The sequence below is a fragment of the Stegodyphus dumicola genome, chromosome 9 (genome assembly GCF_044657685.1).
Source record: "Stegodyphus dumicola isolate Sdum_Otavi_A_Nest chromosome 9, ASM4465768v1".
Classification (NCBI taxonomy): domain Eukaryota; kingdom Metazoa; phylum Arthropoda; class Arachnida; order Araneae; family Eresidae; genus Stegodyphus; species Stegodyphus dumicola.
This window is the reverse complement of record NC_140776.1, coordinates 137,654,616-137,679,011: the sequence shown is the minus strand read 5'-3', so window position 1 is coordinate 137,679,011 and position 24,396 is coordinate 137,654,616. Positions and strand designations below refer to the sequence as shown.

The 24,396-nt window shown below is 33.6% G+C and overlaps 1 protein-coding gene across 1 annotated transcript in view; it reads right to left on the bottom strand.

The window, feature by feature from the left end:
• Positions 1–24,396, bottom strand: part of LOC118189124 (serine/threonine-protein kinase ICK-like) — a 56,831-nt gene that overhangs the window by 30,616 nt on the left and 1,819 nt on the right. Inside the window, exons 2-4 of the mRNA XM_035359666.2 lie at positions 19,069–19,200; positions 12,816–12,870; positions 1,364–1,485 (exon numbers count right to left, since the gene is read on the bottom strand). Of these exons, the coding sequence (XP_035215557.1) occupies positions 1,364–1,485; positions 12,816–12,870; positions 19,069–19,169 (278 nt within the window). The 5' untranslated portion in view covers positions 19,170–19,200. The remainder of the gene's footprint in view (positions 1–1,363; positions 1,486–12,815; positions 12,871–19,068; positions 19,201–24,396) is intronic.

Sequence of the window (24,396 nt, the reverse complement as noted above, 5' to 3'; positions counted from 1 at the left end):
ACGAGATCATGTGTCACATGACGAATCTCATCCTCCTCCATAATAGCTGGATGTAATGCAAACGCTATAGAGGATCTCCTGCAACGATAGCGATGATGGTACTGAAATTCTCGCCCGATATGAGTCAGGGTAAGTACGATCTCTTCCAAAATAAAATAACTACTGCCAAAGATCCATTACAACATTATAATAGATCAAGTACAATATAGAAGAAGTTATCCGTGCTTTAGGTGGGTTGCTGTGGAGCGTCACCAGAAGTAGATGAGCTAATGGTGATCGAAACCTTCTAGTAAGGTTGCAAGAAGGTGGTAGAAATGGCAGACGGTTATATCGAGGGACTGTAATTGTGTGTACTTATTTACAGTGAAACTTTTCAGAACTAGCAACGTGTTGCCTCTGTTTAAATTATTATATACTTTTATAGCACATAATATATTATATGCAATAAAAAAACTACATGCGATGAAAAGAATTCAAAGTTTTATTTTATGGCAGAGTTTCTTGATTGGAATTACATGAAATTATAAGACCTCCATGTCGTTTATAATGTAAATAAATAAACATATAAATAAATGAAAATTGTTTTCCAGTTTTACTACTAGCCCAGTGATAGTGCTGTCTGGCATAATCGATCTTATAACTTCATATAAAATTTCTAGGCTTAATTCAATAAGATTAAAAAAAAAAAAAAATAAGCATTCTCTGTCTAGACAGAGGTTCTGAACCAGGGGGAACTTCATAGTTTCAGGGGAAGGGAATACAATCAGCTTTTTAGTTATCTGTTAACCATTTAGTTTTAGTTTATGAACATAAAAAATTACTTTTGTTCAGGTTTGATATTTGTTAACATTTTCTACACCTTTTTCTCGTTTAATTTATAAAACACGTTGAAAAATCATATAAATCTAGCATATGCATACTTATTTTTCGAATTTTGGAAAGGATGGGGAAATGACCTTCTAGCAATGGTAAAAGGGCTGCACGGGGCAAAAAAGTTTGAGAACCCGTGGTCTAGGCCGTAAACATTTATTAAAAGTCATATGGAACTAATGGAAGCAGAAAGAGAGGAGAAAAAATGATCAGGTGGACCAAAATTGATAAATTGCCGAAAAGACTTTTTGGAACTTTAATGCTACATTGCAATCTATTTTTTTGGGGGGGAAGGGGTAAATTTTCAAAAATTCATCAGCATTTCTTTTTATGGCAAACTAAAAATTGTGAAAAGAACAAAGGTTGTTTCAGAAAGTTAAACATGCAAGTAACGTTCGCGTGTATTGTTATTGCTAACAAACGATTAGAAACTATTAACAGAAGAAATGAAGATAATATTATTTCGTCCAATAAAAGGGTATGAAAAGAGTACCTTCTCTTCATAAGCTGGTAGAGATTCTCCTTCATATATTCAAAAACAAAATACAAGGTATTGTCTTCTCTGATGACTTCTTTTAATTTCACCAAATTTGTATGACTTAGCTTCTGAAGAGACTGCAAGAAAAAATGCGAATTATAACTGAAGTACATAAAATTACAAAAATTTGAGGAATTAAACGCCAATTTAGTGTTTCAAGAAGTTAGAGGGCAGAGTTCAGGCAATATATCATGGCCAATATCTAAATTAAGAAATATTTGCACTGCAATATTTTTATGTTCGTACATAAAAACGTGAGATGACTAATTTTATGAAAACAATGTCCTATATTTTGAATTATCCAAAAAAATTCGTACCATGTAAAAAATTTTGCTTACAGCAACACAAATACAAATTTCCATTGTTAAACTGAAAATTATAGTTAAATGTGACTCCATCCAAGGAACATATATTATACCTCATAAAAAATTCAAACTCGCTAGTTACTGAGACCCAATCGAATTTGTAATCTGCTGATGGCTAAAGGAAGAAAAGAAGTTACAGAAAAAAATAAACATAAAAATAACGTGTTAGATAAAACAAACTTTACACCCTCAGACAAGGAGCAATTTTTTAAAATTATTTCAGGGCATTTTAAGCTCAAAATAAGTTTTGTTGTTATTAATTAGACTCTAGTTAAAATAACATCTGATTATTTTGAGGGAAACGTAATGAGACAACCTTTCGCAGAATTCTCTAGAAACATAATATGCTCTTCTGATATACGTGCACAAATGCATTTAGAAATTAATAATTAAACTAGAAAAAAAAACAATAAGGCCTCACTGCTTTTAATGTGCTTTTAATTAGCTGATGTGTCGGAAACTGTTGTTTAGTTAATAAAAGTGTTTTTTTAATTATTTCACATTTAGCAGCTAGTACCGTAAAATAGATGATGCGAATTACTCTTTTTCTAAATTTTAATTCAGAATAACTGAAAAGAGTTCATTGTAAATTTGCTGTAGAAAGCTAATATTCCCTATACTCAAGTAGTAAAAATTTGGGTAGAGAATGACAGAATGAGATCGGGAAAAAGAAACTAGAAATCGTGGATAGGAATATTATTAATAATTGGAAGGACGATTCCATACGACGAAACTGCACGATTTCGAGCAGATGTTGAAGCGATAGAGAGCATTCACGACAAGGAAGTCACGGGTTCGGAGTTTTTCTGAAGAATATATCTTTGCAACATGACTAAGAATTTCGGTATTGCCAGGGCTCAACACTGTATATTAAAGACTAAATAATGTAGTTAATAAAAATATCATATGAAGTAATATGAAATCTAAAACTAACTGATTGATCGTGCATCTTATCTCTTAATAAACGTGATATATGTAATTTTGTAATGATGATTAGATGAAAAGGATAAGCGAAAATATATCGAACCTGATCTACGCAATGAAGAAAGTTTGTACACCCTAAATGTTCTCAAGCTATATATATGTATATGTGATGTACCAGCTTTTGTCAGGAATAAATAGATTGCTGAAGAATCATAAATGTAGTCGTAGCTTAAATTATCAGACGATAAGTTTAAAAAACAGGATCCATTTATTATTATTCAGGAGAAATAGCAGTTATAAAAATCAGATCTCCGGAGTACACAAAAAAGAACTACTAATAACTTTTTGTATGAAGTTTACTGTATCGTTACATTAAAGAAAAGACCCCGATATTCCTTTGCGAGTCCTTTTATAGCCTCTGGAAAGGCGGAGCTTCCAAGAAATGACGTCAGCCTCGTCAGCCAATCCAGTTCGCTTTAAATATTTCCAGAACATTCTATAACTGTACGTGTAGAAAAGGCGGGAAAAACAACTTGACTACGGGGCTGTGGACTTAACTCCACGTACTTTCAAGTAAGAGAACGTCGCCATTAAAAATGAAAAGAACATACAGTTAAATTTTTAAGTGTATTCTTGACTATGGAATTTTATATATATATATTGTAAAGAAAGATATCGAAATGAAATTTATATTTATATTTGCATTAATTTGTATTTATATTTATCTCTGTGTGTTTGCAGTCCACAGACAGGAAAGTGTTTAGTGTCTGTGCCGTACCGAAGGGCCAGTGTTCGAATCTCTGAGAAGCCATGGATGTAAAATTGTCTGTCTATTCATAGGAGGTAATGATGCCCGCCTATTAGGTGCCTTTATAATAAAATGTCAATCGCTTCTGGCCTTTGTAGTGGCTAAAACCTAAAATGGATAGTGCCTGCCATTAAAAAACTATCCTCTTTTTTTATCCTTAAAAAGAATTTATACGGGAAAAATAAAATTGCCTGGGATTTCTCGAGAATATTACAGAAAGAATTTTGACACAAGAATTTACTCCATCTTCTGTTTTTCAGATGGAAATTAAAAAATACAGATAATCCATTTATGAATTAAAGAAAATTTATGACAAATGCAATTAAATCCTTTCCTGGTGAACACTTCTAAAAATAATCGTGATGACTTCAATACCTTGATAATTTCAACAATAATATTGAACATGCCCTTTCTAAGATGACCATCTGAGTAGAAGACAAACAGCATCTGAGTGTTTGTATTAGGATATACTGTATTAAAGTTTATTATTATAGTTGCATTTCAGTATTATTTCAGTATTCAGTTAAATTCAGTATAATTGCAGATGAGAAATGCAATATAGTTTGTTTTCTAACTTTTTTCCACGCAATCAAAATGAAGTCATTAAAATCAAAATGCATTATTAGCGTTTTTATCTGGTTTTAAAGAAAGTTCTCCGCCAAAAAACGTTCTTAATAAATTTAGAAAAAAAAAAAAAAATTCAAAGCAACGACTTTAGTGCGGATAGTAATCACCACCCAAATCCATGATTTTCCGCCAACATTTTGGTAGTTTATCGCAGTCTTCGGCCCAGAAACTTGGTGGCCGTGAGTCCAAAAACAGATCACCCTCATTCGGACATCCTGTGTAGAATAGAAAATAGCACCAGCAAGATGTAGCTGAAGGTGAGAAAAAAAAGGTAGAATTCCAAAGGAGCGATCTCGAGCTATATGGTAGGTATGGCAAAAGATCCCATTCGAGTCCGTACAGAATCCAGCCGATGAATTGCCGACACGTGTGGTCTTGCATTATCTTGAAGGAGCATTACCTTTTTGCGCCGGAACTCAGTTCGGCGTTTTTTCTTGATAACAGCGTCAACACGGACTAGCATCTTGCTGTACCTCTTACTGTAGAAGATAATCTTTGTGGATAATTAACACGGCAATCTCACTAGATACAAAGCATGAAATTTTTGTTAGTCAAAGTGTGCTTTGCGAACGCTGCCGACGGGCTCACCGGATGCAGACCAACCCCCTTTTCGGCCTGTGTGTTGGCTGTTGAAGTAAATCAACTTTTCATAACAACTGACGATCCTGTCCAGAATTTTGTCCTGGCATTGATATTCGAGCAGATTAGTTCAGGACCTGAACACGTGTGTTCTTATCTGCTTGACTCAGCTCATGCGGCATCCCGCGATTGAACTTATACGTCAAGTTTATACAATGCATAGTGCGGGTAATCGGCATGTCTCTAACGTCTAACTCCTTAGCAAGCTCTCAAGTGATTGCATACTGATCTTCTTTCGCAAGTTAGGCGGGGCTCATCAACATCAGTAGGCCGGCCATAGCGCTCTGGTGCTTGAATGTCATAGTCCTTGCTTTTGAACTTTCAGTACCGAACCTTCACAGTGGCATATGATACAACATTAGTATCTAAAGCTGTATACATGATTTGGTGACATTCTGTAGCTGCCGTTTTGCAACAGAACTGGAAGAAAGTGATGGTTCTAATCTGGCAGCGTGATAGTTCCATTTCAGACGCCTTGTACTTAACGATACTTTTTTACAAATTTCACAATACAGTGTTCTAAAGCAAGTCTGTTCCTTTCAAATGCTAAATATCGTTTGACAAAATATGATTAAATTAAATCAGCAAAGATATATATTTCTGTCAGTTTCTGGAAATATTTAAGTCTTTTGTATTGCATTTTGTCTTTATATATTGCTGTGATATTGTGAATTGTTTTATTCATTTGTTTCTTTGATTTTTTTTTTCATTTAAGGTAATAGTTTATTGTTTATTTCGTGTACAACTAAATTTGCGGACACAGGTTTTATAAATAAGTGTTTTTTTTTTTTTTTTTTTTTTTTTTTTAATATAGAATTATAAGAGCTTCTAGTTCAGAATCCATCGACGTTTAAATTGTAAAAATAGCTCAACAAAAACGCAAAATATATGCAAAAACGTTCCGGACGAGCCTTGGCTACATTTTTTGTTACCAAAGTGACAACTTTCTGAAAATTTTTAGAAAATTAATTTTGGAAGCTCTACATGATTCCAGTTTTTCTCGAAACTCAATTGTGCTTTAGTATGTGTGGTTATGGCAAAGTCTTGAGGCATATCTGCCTAAGGGGAGGAATGCTTTCATGGAGGACTTTCTAAGGGAAAATGGCTCGTATACACCTTACACATGGAAAAAACTACGAAAACGCCCATGCAACCAAGCCGTTCGCGGGATTCGAACCTTGGACCGAACTAACAGTGTTCAGCGACTTAACCGAACTACCAGTGACCGCTCGGCCGCTGGTGGGCGCTGAATTGTGCTTTAGAGTTTACGGTGAATTACGATGAATTGTGCTTTAGAGAGTTCTTGGTACAAGAGAAATTACCATATTCCTCTTGTACCAAGAAGGATTTATCTAATGTCCGCGTTCTTCTTGAGCTGTTTAGAGCTATTTGTTTTGATGCTGTATGATTTTACTGAGTACAAATAATTTTGAATTGCTTCCTGCTCATCTACAGTGATTTTTCAAAGAGACAGTAACGAACCCCTAACTCGCAATAATATCACGTAGATACAGAACGATAAAACGGATTTTAAAAAGTATTAAGATTCATAATCAAAACTATATCCCTATTCCTCTGACTGAAACCAAGATGTTGCCTGAATATTGATTTGCAACAAATTTTAGATGATGTAAAAATAATTCTGATATGGAATATAATTTTCCTTATTCCTGAACAGTATTAAATTTCTGTGATGTTTTTCATAGACTAATCTTAATTCCTGTCATCAAAGCACCTAAAAGACTAGAAATAGATGTAAGAAATATTCCAGATATGAAATGCTATGTTTTAGCGTCATTACATGAATCATTTTCATGATGCATTCTAAAAATTTTCTATTTTTTTAAATGCCTGGATATGCGTTTTTAGCTCAATCTCATCAATATTTATCTTTTTGCAGAATCGATACTAATCTTTCATGCTGATCGACCGCTCCATTAACCCCCTTTCATTTCTTAGTATCGTTTAATATAAAAAACATCTTCGTATTTTTTATCATTCCGAAAACATCATTATCTCTGAATTTGGTTTCAAAAGGAAACACCCATTTACGTTCTTGAAGCTGTGAATTACCAGTAGTGTTTTGAGGGGTATATTGCCTTTTAATTTATGCATTCTTAATGCAAAAAGATGCTAAAAATGCAAAGATGCTTAATGCTAAAAATATGTTATTTATAGTCAGTAAATTATTTTCTCCTCCCTTACCGCTTGCCTTCGTGGTATAACTAAATAGCACGTCCGAGTAGCACTCGAGAGATTCAGTATCCGAATTTTCGCAAGAGCACTGAGCATTTTTCATGTCTAATGCTTAAAAAAAAAGGGGGGGAAATGACTTATGCATATGGCATCTGAACTAAAAGGTGACGGACAATAATTCGCTGCCACCAGGATATTTTTGAAGCTCCCCACCCCCAAAAAATCTACAAGCTTTCAGATTTTATATTACACCCAAAGGAGAGTTTTGTTTTCATTTACACCCACACATAAACGTTTTGAGAGCATTTCGGCTGATGACTCTTTGAGCTAAAAATATAAAAAAATTTGATATTTTTATATAATTCACTATTTTTTTAATATAATCTTTAGAAGTAACGATAGACAGTATCGCCCGCTGGAGATAAAATTTCTTCTCTGTAGAGTGTTACCATTGCTGGCTTTGAAATCGTTGAGTTTATTGATTAAAAATTCGTTAAAGATTTACAAAATATTAAATAGGAAATAAAACAAATTCCAAATTTGGATTTGCTTTTTTTTACACAATACGAGAAACAAACATATATTTGTGCAGATTCTTCATTATTTAATTTCTTTTAATATAATACAGGTCGATAATACACTGGTTGCCATTGCTAAGGACGGCTATATAGTGCGTTAAAAAGTAAGTGTGTTTGGATGCCAACTGAAATAAAATATTGCCATAATACTACGACATAACAATAAAAGGTAATTTATTGTACTCTGAAATCTAGAAGGCTTTAGAAAGTGTTCAAAGGAAAAAAATGGGCATATTGTGCTGAATACGTAATGCCTGCTGACGGCTAATTGCATTGGCATAAGATTCAAGTTCGGGGTATGATCGCCATGGATCAAGGCCAAGGACCCAGGAGTTTTACGGAGTACCTTTGTGACTAAATGCAATAACTTCACATCTTCAATAATGAAATATGAAATAGCTAAGAGAAGGCATTCGCTAAAGAAAGTGAAAGACGCCATTAGAGACTAAGAAAAGAGCCCGATAAGAGGTGATCACCATGGAAGGCGATGCAAGATTCCATACTCATGTCATACTTTGCACAACATTATCCAACAGCTGTTGAGGTGGTAATTTATCCCATTCCTCTGTCGGTGCACGGAGAGGATGTCCTTGTTTACTGGAGCGCATTGTCGACCAGCAAGACCTCTCCACAAACCGTCCCAAACATTTTAAGTGGGATTCATATCTGGAGAATTTGTTGTCTATACGAGGCGTTGAATATCCTCGCTCTCTAGACACGACTGTTCGATGACATGTTACGTCGTCGTCCATGAAAACAAATTTATCACTGATAGCACCACGGAACATGTGAACATGAGGCAGCAGAACATCATTAATGTATCGTTGACTAGCCATAGTTCCAGTTGCAAACACATATAAGGGCGTGCGGTCATTGATCATAGTGCGATCCACGATTATCTACATAAAACTGCTTGTCGCTTCATCTATTGACATCCTAACCCTTTTCTTTTAAACTGATATTTTATGTTTAGTCATCTACAAATGCAAACATTTCGTTCTTCAATTTGTGTACAGACTCTGATTATGATCTCCAGCTTTAAAATAACATATTTTGATCAAATTTTATAGTAAGGTAATTGCACGTTTTGTATTTTAATTTTTATGATGCGTATAAAATATTCCTGAATGTAAGTATAGGATCCGGGAAAAGTTAAAAATAAGTTATATTTCTTTAAGTTTTACAAAATTGATTTAAGTTTTGAAAATACAAAAGTAGGTAGGTAGGTTACGGAGGACTGGAACGCCTGGTGTCTAGCAAATGAAAAAGTACGAATATTCGCATTATTTGAAATATTTTTGTAACTGGACGAACAGGGCCAGACCATAGCATAGAAAAAGAAGACAAATGTCTAGAGCACGGTTTTTGGACAGCCCGGTTAAACCGTCCACTTTGGGGGGGGGAATGTAAAAATAAAATAAAAGTTACATTTTATTTCACAAAATAAATAAAAGTTTATCTATATACTCATTTTAAATTTAATCTAAATCTACAGGTTTCCTTTTCTGTTAATATACTGATATAAGTGGTCCACTGTATATGAACAACATTTCACTGACTAGCTGATCTGTAGACAGGGCGTGACACATGATATTGGGTGCGTAATTGTATGGTACGCAGAAGTCTGGTAAAAACATTAAACATAGAAAGAGTAGAGACAAAATACTCTTTAGTAGAGAGACGATTTTTGGCTCTAAATATTAAATTTCTGGAAGTGTTTAATTAGTTGAAGTAGATTTTTATATAACAATTGTATAAATATGTTATATATAATGAATTATCGTCACGCTTCCGATGCCGTAAAATGAAAGCGTAAGAAGAAAATGCAGGAAGAAGCAAATAAACAAACCCCCCCAAAAAATGTTATGTTTAAATATGTTGTTAATACAAAAACAGATAATATTGATGCAGAAGTTCAGTTCTGAAGGAAAGGTTATAATAAAAGAAGTTGATATGAAGACTCACTAGGTTATTTTGACGCTGAAGACGTGAAAAATGAGCAATGCCCTCGCCGGAACTCGAACATGGACCTCTCGAATACGCGCCGAGTGTGCTAACGTTACACCACGAAGGCATGCAGAAGGAGGAAGAAAATACCTTACATACTCTTCCTTTTAAAAAGCGACTGGTGATTACGGGATCCAGTCTCCAAATCCTGGTGGTGGAAAATCACCATCCACCATCTTTTAGTTCGGGCGCCACTGTAGATTCATTAGGATTTTTTAAAGCAAGAAATGTGGAAAATATGCTATGTCCTCGACGTAATTACATAACACCCCAGGCTTAGGGGTCTGACAGGAAAAAATGTCTAGGGCCCTAAAATAAATTAATCCATCCTGTGGACGGATATGTCTACGACCATAATGGTTGCGAAAATAAGCACCATGCGACGCCTTTTGTGGGCATTGTGTATATAAGAGGGCAATCCCCCAAAAAAAGGTCTCCTATTTTTTGGGGACGTAAAGAAAGTTTTAATACGGTTGTTGGCAACACTGTTGTGAGTGGTGCCTTCTCCGCTACCACATAAGCACGCAGGCGCTTCGCTCGGATGCTCAGTCTTGGCTTGGCAGCCATTCGAAATGGAGCTCCCGATAAACGTTACCGCCAAGTGCGAAGTGCGCCCAGTTATTCAATTTTTGAACGCAAACGGCGTTAAACCGGTTGAAATTCACCGCCTATTGACAGAAGTGTATGGACAGTCGTGCATGGATGTCAAAAACGTTCGCAAATGGTGTAGAGAGTTTACAGCCGGTCGTACTGAAATTCATGACGAAGAAAGGAGCGGGAGGCCGTCAATTGCCGACGAGACAATCGCGAAAGTTGAGGGAGTTCCTCAACTTTCGCGATTGTTGAGTTCGTATTCGTTGAGTTTCGCGATTGTTGAGTTCATAAAATGCGTAAAGATCGGAGGATCATCTGGATGCTCCTGAAGCTCCTCAACGCTTCCTGAAGGGCATGGCGGCAAGCTGGTATGACATGGGCATTGTAAAACTGCCACAGCGTCTACAAAAATGCATCGACCGAAATGGCGATTCTGTTGAAAAATAAAGCATTCTGCAATCTTTAAAGTGATGTAGCAATTATAGAAAATAAACGGTTCCTTGTATATCTAAAAATCTAGGAGACCTTTTTTTTTTTTGGGATCAAACCAAAGAAAACACTCTAATCGGCAGCCATTGTAAGTATCCTATTATATATGCTAATAATGGAAGAAATTTCCTCTTCTCTATATATATTCTTTATAAAATGGAAATTTACTTTCTCACTGCCACAAACATATGCATATCTGCCAATCGATTAAATTTATTGCTTTTTTTTTTTTTTTTTTTTTTTTTTTTTGAAAGGCTTGCGTGCCGCCATGCATGTAAATATCGGTCAAGAGTGAAAAATGAAGGATGAGTTTTATTTCTGCTTAGAAACGTAAATTTTAATATTTATTCTAATATTGTTTACGTAAGAGAAACCTTCCAAAATTTTTTTGATGAAGTATAACTTCAGAATACGTTAGTAATAAGTATGTATTTGGAGTGAAAATTATCCCTTCGTTAACTGATAAAACATTAGCATTTTTGGTAAAGCATAACAACTGCTAATAAGTAAATTATAATAATTGCATATCAAAACGTTAAAAGATAATTGCGCTGTGTTTTCCGCTTTGGTACAATTTCAACTTGGTTTTATGAAAACTAAACGTAAATGAAATGAAAATTGATATTTTATTAAAAAAAATATAGTAAAGTTTATGCAAAGGAAAAAAATGCATTCTTTCAATGAGTTGCTGAACGGTAAGATAAAAGCAGTACTAATGTATGATTTGAAATTTTTAAAATGGGAATAGCAATTGCCTCTCACTTAGTAGCACTTGAAACAGGCGATAGTGTTAAATCGCTGAAAGTGCTTTCGCTAAAATAACATTCACGACAATCAATGTTACGTTTTTTTACATTCAGTAACTGAATCTTGCACGATAAACTTACAATATCAAATTACTAAGTTAACCGTGATGAAAATCCAAAATGAAAACTATTTACAGAATGAGAGTAATAAAATTTCATTAATTCCAAAAGGATGATATTTTTGAAAGATATAGGAACGAAAAAGCATCAAATACACAAAACTATTAATATTAATTTTGCTTGAAATAAAAAGAATCATTCCGATATAAAGCAGTAGCTTTACATAAAAATGAAAGGCCAAAAGTTTTTAAGTCGATAAGCATATTTTGTATTATTTCCAGTTAAAACATTCAAGTAATTATGAAGTACTTTATAAGGCTGGCTATTTTAGTTAACTTTACATTTAGCTTTTCACTATTCCTCAGTTGGTTATCTCTAAAGATATAAACAATTACTTAAAAAAATCACAGAAATTTAAAAACAGAAGTTTGAAATTTCTTAATCTCAGATTCTGACAGATAAACAAATCGTAATTATTTGTAGCGCCACTAAATTTTGTGTGAAGCCAGATTTGATGCCCACCCAGTTATCTAGTTTGCACTATTGTGATCAAAATTTTAAAGGTCTTGTTCTACATGAATTAGGACTTAAAGCTTATACTATAGTGACCAGAACTTCAGGTTACCCAGTCAATCTTTGGATAATTCTTGTTCCGTCCTGCTCACAGATGATTAGCAGGGATAAAGTGCTCTAAACCGGCATCTTATGCCAATAGACCACAGATTGCAACAGGTTCCTGAAGGTGGGCCGGCACAAAAAGGGATTCAGGCGCTTTTTTATGATACGCACAACTAGGCAGGTATTTTTTTAGTTTGCAAAGCGATAACCCTAATTGAATAACGATGGCACAAAATAAAAGTGCCCGCACTTTGATAAGAGATGCATTTTTCAGATTACAAATGCTGTTCATAAGGGTGCGAGAATATGTATGCCGAGACACTCTTGTGAATGTTTCTGTCTTCTCAAAAGCGGCTGACTTGCATAAAGGCGCCATCACTGAATGTGCAAAGAAAGAAAAGAATGCATAAAATATGAATTTATATTTTTTTGAGATGTTTCGTAATTATTTTTGAAATCTACTAGCAGTTTTGTCCATTATTGTTTGGTTTTGAGAACATCACTTTCACGCTTGTTGCAAATATTTAGAGAGCAATTCCCTCATAAATTAGGAATCAACATTTTGATTCCAGTATCAGTGACATTCATTATAGATCAACTGTAATGGTAAATATTAAAAATCATATCTGTCGTTATCTCATTTTGTCTCACAATACACAACAAAGTCATACAAATTCAAAAATATTTCATACGTACCTTTACTTCTCGCAAACTCATACATTCATCCCAAGAATAATATTTTTTCTTCATTCTGTAAAATAAAAATTGAGAATAAAATACAAAAATGTGACTGGCTGCGAATAGAAAAAGTCACACAAAAATGTAACTGGCTGCGAATAGATCAAATTAAGTGTTTTCATCAAAAATGTTTTAAAATTATCATATTCTTAAACTAATAATACCAACTGTTAAAACAAAACCAGAGAAAAGGGTGGAGAAAAAACGTGGAAAAAACATTGTCTGAAAAAACGTGAGGGGGGGGGGAAATTGCACGAGGGGGAGGTAAATTTGAGTTTTGGGAATACAACAATTCCTCGCTTCGACTATGATTCTATGACACCCACATCTGAAAGTGGTTAGTATTTCTAACAACGTATCAAATTCTAGTACTGAGCATCACCTCTCTTAAAATCATCATTTCTACAGAAGACAAAATCATCTGAAACTGTAGACGTTCTTTTCAGATACCACACTGTACTGTGCTTTTACAAGTTACACTGTACTTTTGTTTCGAAATTTATTCTACAGTGAGTCTTTTCACGGCAGTTGTGTCTCTAAGACAACCCTATTTGAAATTTTTTTTTTTTTGTGTGTTTTTTTAATTATGGCAAAGCACACTAGGGCTATCTGCCTAAGGGGAGGGATGCCTTCGTGGAGGACTTTCTAAGGGAAACTGGCTCGTATACACGTTACACATGGGGAAAACCATGAAAACACCCATGCAGCCAGCCCGTTCGCGGGATTCGAACCTCGGACCGAATTACCAGTGTTCAGCGACTTTACCGCTCGGCCGCTGGTGGGCCCTATTTGAAAATGAAAAGTATTTCTGAGAACATAAAGAAACATGGCATTGAATATCGCTTCTCTAAGATAGCCAGCTCCGCAGAACAGTATATTAGCTTTTTGACATGTATTAGCTTCGCGCAGAATAAAACATGTTAAGATGTTCTTTTGAGGAGTACTAATTAATCTATGAAAAACAACTGAATTCTTAAATTGTTCAGTATTATTCTTTATTATCCCAGCGTTCGGTATCTCAAAACTGTATCGGATCCTTTCTAAATCGTATGGAAGAGATTAAACTGTGTTTCCATATGATTTGTGCGTGGAGATGGTCTGCTTAGAGAAATTACATAAGCCTACAAAATTTGGACTGTGTCATGTTTTTTTTACTTTCGTTAATTAATTGCCATATAATTTATATCCCCGAATCCAAAAATGACGTTCGCTTTTTCTCATCCCACTTCAGGGTGTTGTAGAAATCTCAATTTTCAAAATTCGCAAAAAGTCGAAAAACTGCAAAAATCTGACATTTTTAAATTAGATATAAAAAGTTTTTTTCCTTGAATTTATTCCTTTTTTAGCTTATACTAAGTTAATATACGTAAAATGCGCAAGTTTATTTCTTGCGTCGAAGTTTTCCGTTGACCTGTCATGCTCTGATGCGTGCATGTTATGCGCTCTGATGCGTGCTTTTATGTTCTTGATGGGTTCATCTCGGTGTAGCATTCAGCAGTAGTCAGTCATCAACGAAGTAGTCCATTTTCCTTCATATCTCCTTTTAATTTCTTTGAGTCTTGAGGAAATCTCTCACTCAATAAATATATATTATATAATGTTAAATGAGCTCAGCGCGAAGTTGAATTTGTACAATTCGCTGATGTTCTTCTAAACAATAACAGACCGCTATATACATAGGGAGAATTTGATCTCCCTATGTACTTAGCAATCAGTTTTCTCTTAAATAAAATCAGAGAATTGCACAAATTGGGAACTGCGCGCACAAAACATATTACGCTCATTATACACTGCCCTCCAAAAGTTATGCAACAGTATATTTTTCAGAGTTCACCATTACAAAAATGTCAATAACATTTAAATTCCCAGTTCATATGCATGACAGTAACGAAGTTTAAGAAAATGTATGCAAAAACAGTAGCTACCACTTTTATTTTATAGAAATGAATACTTTTATGTAGGAGTTGGAAAAAAATGCAAAAATTGTAATTTTTGTTCATGAGTGTTGATCTTTAGCTGTTATTACAGTTTCGTGGATAATATCCAGGGAAATCTATCAGTGTTTAGGAGAAGTTGTTTGCCCGATTCATTGAGGTGGCGGGCGATCGTATGGATGGAAATGGGAATGCTGTTAGACGTCTCAATGTCTCTCGTAGTGTGGCTCACCGACTATGGAATCAGTCTGAATTCGAGGATTATGTGTCTAGAAGACATGTTCCAGGCAGACCTAGAGTTACAACACCTGCGGAAGACCGTTATTTAGCACTTTCGGCCCGAAGGAGGAGTAAAATACCGTGAATCAGCTCATGGCAGATCTTTTAGTGCCAACAGGAACAAGAATCTCAGCTACTACAGTGCGCAGATGCCTGCACAATACAGGTTTGTATGCAATACGACCAGTTGTTTGTGTCCCCTTGACCTGAGGACACAGAGGTCGACGTTTATGTTGGGCAAGAGAACACGTCTCCTGGACCAGTCAACAATCGGCGTCTGTTCTCTTCACAGACGAGTCCAGGTTAACATTGGAAAGGGATTCAGGTCGTTAGCTGATCTGGAGGGAACAACGCACCGGATACAAGCAATTACAGAGGTGGTGGAATAGTGGTTCGGTCTGGGGGGATCTTTCTCGGTGGTCGCACTTTGGAGGAACTTTGAATGGTGTGGGGTATCGAGACGAGATACTTGATCAATATATCCGCTCATATGACGCTGCTATTGATCCTGGATTTTTTCTGATGGACGACAATGCAGGACCGCACCGAGCTCGGGTTGCTGAAGAATATCTTGAGTGTCACGGTATGGAGCGGATGGAATGGCCAGCTATATCCCCAGACATGAATCTGATAGAGCATCTTTGGGATTCTCTTGGGAGACAGGTTGCTGTTTCAAGTCCTCCTCCGATGTCGTTAGATGAGCTTGAATAAAAATTACTCCTTTTCTGGTCGTTGCTTCTCATTTCACTGATCGACAACTTCATTGACAGCATGGAGCGTCGCTGACGCCAATGTATGGCAGCTAGGGGTGGAACACATTCCTTATTAGAATCCATTTCTGTAATGTTACCACCTCATTTTTCCTCAAAAAGCTGTGATATACTGTTTCTACAAGACAGTATTTCTCTGCCTAGAGTGCAATTTTTTGTTGAACTTTAGAAACATTCTATGCCGCAATCGTTAAAGAACTGTTTAATGAACATGTCCTGTAAATTTCTTGTTTCTATGTTGCTTCATTCTCAAATAAGACACAAAAAACATGCTGTTTCTTAAATTTTGGAGGGCAGTGTATATAAAATAGTTGCATTTTTATGAAGCTTTATGTACCGTTAAGGATGCCGCCATTTGCTTAAATTTTGTGCCAAGGTTTTAGCTTTAACTGGCGCTTCATTAACAGAAAAGTACCATATATCGCAGCACTAATTATAAAGTAATGAGTCTGGTTATATTAACTCTCCCAGGAATCTAGACGGAACTGATCTGTCTAGACCAGTGGTCCTCAACATATTTTGCACTTATGCTCTACTTACATCAGCGCTAGATCATTCATTTCCTTCTTACCAAAATTCGAAAAATACGTATACATTTATTTAAATTTAAATAATTTTTATTGTGTTTTATAAATATATACAACAAAAAGTATAGGATGAAATTCAACTTGCGTTTTTCATGTCTCGGAAGCGCGACTTAGAATATGTATTAGATTTACATATAGCACTGTTCTAATATAGGTATTTTGACACAAAATTGGACTTTTTCTGAAATGACATGCCAATTTTTTTCCATATTTCGATTCTACGACTCAAATAATGCCACACTCCCAAGTTTTGTAAAAAATCGCACGAGTAGTTTGTAAAAAATTAGCTTTCGAAATTTTACCTCCTCAGTGTTAATTTAATTTGGTATATATATATTAATATCTCTTTTTTATTAAATTTATTTGATTCTTCCTTTCATATTTCGAAATTTAGGGTCATTCCAAATAAAATTCGCTATTTTTTATGATTTGTTTTAAAAATTTGTATTTTTAGATAATTAAAAAAAAATTTCGAAAACAAATTTGATTTATAACTTATAAAATGTTTTGCATTATCTTAAAGTAGATGTATTTCTAAGCGTATCTGACAAAAATTAGAGTTTTTTATTCAAAATTTCCTAAGATAAACGTGAATTTATATTTTGGCGAGTTTAGAAATTTGGCGTATTTATTATAAGCGATAATAACGAAAATGGGGTTTACGCACTCTGTAAAAGTATTTGAAAGTATGAAAGATGACTTTTTTTCCCACTCGTGAACAATGAAAAAAAAAAAAGAAAGGAAAATAGGTTGCTATAATCTAAGAAGTTCGCTAAGTGAATTATTCTTGGCGCAAACTGAAAAAAAATCCCCCAAGAAAAATTTTTAAATTTCACCATAAATTTCTCACCAAAAATTACAAAACTTAATAGTTGGGCATAATTTGAGTCGTAGAATCGAATTATGGAAAAAATTAGTATATTATTTCAGGAAAAGTCCGACTATATGTCAAAATACCTATGTTAGGACAATGCTATATAAAAATATAATATATATCATAAGTCGCGCTTTCGAGACATGAAAAACGCAACTTGAATTTCGTCAATCGGCCCAGTAGAACGGGAGATATAGAATTGTCATTTTTTTTTCCACAGTGTACATGTTTGTTTCAAGTATATTTTGAATCACTGCACACATTTTGCATTTTTGATCACTGCTAAGCTTACTCATATATTCTTCCCTAGGTTTTTCAGCATATAATTTAGAAGCTTCTCATTTATGATAGGTAAGTATGGATGGCTAGCAAAGTAGTATAATGCGTAAGTAGAATGAAGAGTATCAAAAGCAATAACTTAAACTAAAGTGTTTGAAATATAGAGTACTGTAATATTAGCACATCTGTTCTTAAGCGTTTTCTTTTTCTAAATCTGCCAACACTTACCCTTACCATTTCTCTTCAGAAGAACGTATAATTTCTTCTTTCAAATTTTTCAAAGGAGAAAAATCAGTAAAATTAGAGAGGAATAAATGTGGTATTGCCAGTTATTGTACGTGAAAATTAAATGAATAATCATTTACGTATTTCATAAGAGATCATTGAAAAAAAAAACATTGAAATCATGTTCAAGGAAATCATGTGTTCCATCAATATTGAAATATCAGATTACTATCAGATAGTTTTCTATAATAGACAGAGAAAAAAAAAATTACCTCAGTTTCTTATGAGCAACTTCATTTCAGGAAATTATGTTATTTTGATTATTCGTATAACTGAGGATAACTATTAAGCATTAGTTAAGAAAGCTTCTTTTATTTTTATTATCTTTTAACTGTTTTTCATTTCTGTGTAAGAAAAGTAACAGGAAATTCATTTAAGTAATTTTATCTTTTAAGCAATTAAATATTGAAAACAAATCGGTTACAAAAATGGGTCAAGGAATATTTTCGAGTAATACAAATATTAAGGTACTCGAGACAAAAATTGCTTCTTTTTTTTTGGTAAATAATTAATTTTTTTAGCTAAATATTATATCGATAGAAAATTATTCTCGATTTACAGTATACAATAAAATTTCCAAAAATTCGTCTTCGTCAAAAGACTGAATTGATGTTGAAGAAGGAAGCTAAAATCGGAATAAAACTAAACTTATTACAGCTAATTAAATAATTTTCTAGGCAGCACATTCCTAGATACCCAATTTAATTTTTAAACACTTACTGGCATTAACATTGTACGTATTTATTGCTGTTTACAAATCTAATCTGAATGAAAAAGTATTAATTAATCAGAACTATAATGCGTTTGAAAGTTAATTCATGGTTGAAATTTCTATAGAAACCACAGTAAAAGTTCCACTGCTAAAGTCATAAAAGTTATTTTACTTTGATTATTTTTTTCTTTTATTACTAATGGACAAAAATTGTTAACACTGTACAAATATTTCGCTTATAAACGGATGATATTATTTCTGAAGAAGGCATAGATGTCTGCGCTTATAAAACTTGAGAATAGGATAAGTAAAAATAAAATTAATAGAGATAAAATTTGACAGCAGAATTATCTAGCCGAAAAATTAAGGCATCGATACATTGCAGGTACAATGGATTTATCTGAATTTTTCTCTTTGAAAGAGAGTTTTAGAAACCACTTTCATTCACATTTTATGAAATTTTAATGATTTCTTTCTATATATTAAAGTACCTTTTGATCGCAACTTTTTCTCCAGTGTCCAACCGCTTACCGAGAACAACATCACCATACGTTCCATCACCTAAAGGACTCAGAGTCACGTAGCGATTCATAGCTGCAGAGCTTTGGACAGGCCATCAGAATCTGAAAGAAGTAAAAAATAGTAGTTAAAAACTTCTGCGTGCACCTTTCCTTTATCAACGATAATTGACGCACGGATATGGATGAATAATCCAGAAATGGCGCTTAAATGCTGAAATTAACGCATCCATACCGTAAAAATGAACTCTTCAGTAGTTTCATACGAATAGCCTACACTGTGATATTTAAAATAGACATTCATAAAAATAATGATAAAAATTATGTATTGTATATCCTTCCTCACAAAGAACTGTCGCATTCCCTTTCTTGAGAGCTATGTTGTCAAAATATCAGAAATACAGAGTAGAGATGTAATGCCATTAAAATAGAATTCATTTATTTGCTCGTACTGTGTAATAACATTGTACAGACGTTTTAAGGACCCCATTGTAGCTACATTCGCTATTCAACTGATGACACTACCAGAGCTTGCGATGTTGGTTGCAGCAAACAACAGTAGCACCTCGGCAACAGAATGGCATCATGGGCCTTAGGAAGACAATATTAATCTGGATAGACAGTACAATAGGCTTTTACCTACCTCCTCAGGATAAATAATAGGTTGGCCCCTGAACTTATACTAACCTATTCATTAATATTCATCAATATTTTCCTCTACACGCTGTCGCGTTGGTTTTTTTTAAATCGTCGCATCAGGAATATTCCTTATTTCATAAAATTCTATATCCTTCATTATTCTTATTGCTTTCCATCCCCATTTATATATTTTCTTTCCTTGTATTTTCAAATACATAATCACAAGAAATAATTTCATTGATGCCCGATAATCATTGACGCATTGATACAATATTTCGCGAGGACGAATCTTTTCCTTCTTGTTGACAGCGTATGAATCTTATAGAGAAGCATCCAGAAAGTTCTGTTATGCAGCCAGTACAGAAACAGAAACTGAAATTACTTATTTTATAATTTCTGGAATTTTACCCTGTTTTGCTTTATATTTACAGAGTATTCCTTTCTTGGTTCAGGTTTGCTCAGTCAAAGAGTCAGCAGAGATCCGTATATGCAAGTAAGAGTCTGTATATACTGTATAATTTCTGTACTGTATAATACTGCACTGTATAATATAAACTGTATAATTTACGTAGTTTATAGGATGTCTAAGTTCTCTTTGGTATATTTGATTATTTTTATTACGCTTAGTCAAACTCCATTCTTCTCGGTGATGTGTTTCACCTTTATACTCTGACATTATGTGTTGCAGGCTGCGAGAAATGACGATTTTGAGTTAGATGCTATTTGAATAAATAATGTGAGACATGTCCTGTTCCATTACATGTACAATTATTGTTATCTCTGAATCTGATCCCACACAGATTATGAAGAATTATCGCTTTCCTCCGTACCTGCTCTCGGGGTGTACTTGGTTAACACAACCGGCTGGTATATGGAAGATCCTTGATTTAAGGGCTATCAGAAACCCCTATACCGACAATGTTAAATTGGCCATTTTCGATGTACCTTTTCTCAAAATCTGCTGGAGTTACAAGCTTGAAATTTTATTCTGTAATTAAAGTATACCTATCTGATTATACTGAAATGAGCTTTTGAAACATTTTGAATTTTAGAGTAAATTACAGAATATTTCGTTAGGCTTAGTAAAATTTAGCCCTTTTCTCACAAAAAAAAAAAAAAAAAAAAAAAAAAAAAAAGAGTTTTTTTTTCTAAGTTTATTACAAAAAGCTCATTTCAGTAAATATTAGGGAACTTAATAAATAAGCCATAAAAAGTTTAGGTACCTGTGAGCAGTAGTTCCTGAGAAAAGGTACATCGAGTACAAAAAAATCACGTTTGGAGAAAAACGCGTTTTTATGTAAAAATCCTCATTGATCAAAGCAGTAGATGACAAATTAAAACTAGATTTTTTTACAGTTCTAATTTTCATAGAGATTAAAGAATGGTATTTTTAGAAAGATAAAAGTGTAGAGAATTTGAAAATGCAAAAATCCGAAATCATTATTTTTTGAAGATTTTGGGGTTCCAACACCCCTTAAAGCCCGGTACGATATTGTTGATATTTCGTACTTTTTACCCTAAATAACCTAATTGCTCTTCAATGGCACCTAACTAAAAATGTGATAGACTCTAATTCGTTGCTACCTGGATTTGGCCGGCTGTATCTCGTTCTTCTCTTCCAAGTCACTTTGCTCTTTCAGTAGGAAAAAATACAAGAAATTATTACTTTCTACCATGCGTGTTGTAACCGGTAGCGAATGTAATTGGGAACTAGAAAATCAGTGGTTCAAATCCCGGAGAAAATAAAGTCACTCTGATAAACTTACATTTGTTGTAGAGGGTATGTAGAAATTGAGTAGTGTTACATGTATGGCTCCTTGGTATACGAGCATTGTATTTTAATTCCAGAGACTGCGATTTTCTTTAAATGCCTTATGTGACTCGGCCGAAGGATGACAGGATCTGTGATTTTGTTGCGGATAAGGCTTTCCGGATCTATACGTATTTGAATGTACGACCATATGCCACTTAAATCTATAAAAGTCATCTTCCAGTATCTGGTTAGCCTCTTTTAACAGCATTCTCAGTAACATCTTGGTAGCTATAACTAACAGGAAAAATATTCTAATTAGCGACAAAAAGTAAAGCATTTCGTTCAGCTTCAATCAGCAATGATTCTTTCTCAGTTATTGAACATAAATAAATATATTTCCTTTCATGTACTACTGTATGCCATATTACATATCTACGAATTAAATCTCTATTTCTTGCATACTCTCCGCTTTTCTTCAAATTTGCGCATCTCCTCTTATTTCCACCTTCACATTAAATTATATCACTTTACAGCATAATGTCTTAATTCGTATGTATAAGCAGTTATTCAGACGCCTTCTATCGCAAAAATTTTTTTCTATTATCAGTCTCAGAATTTTTCGTTCGGAAATGCTGCTCACATAATCAGGAGTTCATTGCAACTGGGCAACTTCTTACGGATATTCGATTTCCGCAGTCACCCTTTAAATTTATTTAGGATTTTAATACAGAAAAAATATAAAAAATATTAGAATAATTTCTTGTAGAATTCAATGGATTTTATATAAAATTACGAGATCAAATTAAATTAAAGATTATTTACTAGTTAAAAAAGACATGAAGGATTTATTCTCGTTCTGAAAAAAATCAAACAAAAATAACGTTCAAAATAATTATTTTCTAATATGATTTACTAATCTGGCTTCTGTAATTCACAGCACAAACGTGGATTACTATAAAACAGTCGTACCTAACGGTGTCGGTATTAGCCCCCTGAGGAGGAGGAAATTAAATTTTAAAGGTGATAAATAATGATCAAAAGGCCTGACAGCTGAATAAGCACCGGTAGTTGATAGACATAATATCGATCACCCTTTGCAGATAATAACTGCTTGCAGAAATTTATAGACTTTTTCGATACCGAGTTAGAATTCTTTCATAAATCTGACAGCACTATTGCGACGAAATAATTAAAAAAATAAGCCGTAGTATGCCAAATATTGAAAAATTGTACGAATATATCGAGTGCACATCACTTAATTAAAATTGAACTTTTAAGCAGTTATAATCTGCTTTGTTTCTGAAAACTTGTTTAATTAAAAATAAAATAATAATATAAAAAATAAAACATAACTCTCATAAACCATTTTTTTCAAAACTTTTATTCATGTTCTTGACCTTTTATTCATGTTTTTGTTATCTTTATGTTATTTTATTATGATTATATTGCATGATGCACGATATACAGAAAAATGTAAGGTGTAGATAATGAAAACCAATTTTTAAAAAGATGTTTAATGCAAGAAAGGGTTGGGAATGCCTGCCTTAATGTGTTAACTTCCGATGCACAAACAGAAACCCTTGGCTCGCAATTAAATAAATGAAGCTGATTCCTATAAAAATACTGGGAAATGTTTTACATATTAAGGCAAATAATAATAACACTAAACGTACAGTATAAATAAACGTATCTAGACTACGTGAATTAAGAATACAACAGTTAAATGCTGTTGTAAATTATAATGTTTTATGGCTTTCAGCATATACAGCAAAGGAATTAAGTAATGTTATACTGAAAATGACATAAATAATGAAAGTTAAACAATAATTAAATTTTATATTTCGCAGTGTTATTAGTAAAATAGAATATTTCAATAAATGTTCATATTTATAGAAACGTTACATCCACTTTCGGAAACCTTTAAAGATAGGTTAAGTAACAGTATAAGGTGCGTTTTAAACAAGAGGTATTTGCAAACCTTTCTACTCAAACTATTTTTGTAGCAAAATTATTTACATTAAACATATATCTAAAGAATAATAAACACAGTATTTGTTTCTGTTGATAGGAAAACAATCCATTAAATTTTGTATACGTATTTCAAAAAACGTAGTTTTTAGAAAAAATCTCATTTTTTAGCAGCTGAAGAAAATTGCAAATTGCTGTTTTTGTTTGTACCCTCTCACCGTCCCCCCCCCCAAGAAAAAAAAATCCCAGTCTTAAAACAGAAATTTGTAGTTAATGCAAGGCCTATCAGACATTTACTTGATCTCTCAAATTATAAAAACATATTTTGGTATTAAAAGGACCATTAAAAATTGATTTAAATGGTAAGAGTTTGTTTTTTTAGATGTCAAAGTTGGATATTAATTTCACTAAAAAAAGTTGTTTTCACTTCTACTTTCCTAATATTTTTCGTTTCAGTAAATTATGCAATAAATGTGGCAAATAAAAAAACAAAAGTACTGATGAATCAAACCACAGACATGAACCAAATTGGAAAATATCTTATTCTGAAAGGGAAAAAAAATAACAAAACTTTGAACATCGTTAGAGTATACATTCAAAATGTGAGTCTTTCTCCTGAATCTTTGCACGAACGTATTTTTCTACGTTTGAGATCACTTTCTCAATGTACGAATCCTTATTTTTTTTAAATTTCATTTTCAGAATCTAGGGTTCTAACCGAGTAAAAGCTGAAATCAATATTCTTTAGGCTCTACGAGACTGACAAAACGAATTCTCTCCAGTCTGAAGTAATATAATAAAGCCTTACGAAGTTTAAAATAACCCTTTATTAATTCTTTAAATTTAGCGAAAGACACTCATTGTGCTTACAGAAAGGAAAAATATCCCTTCCACTTGCGGGTATTTAAAATAACAAAAGTTTAAATTCATGTAACGTAATA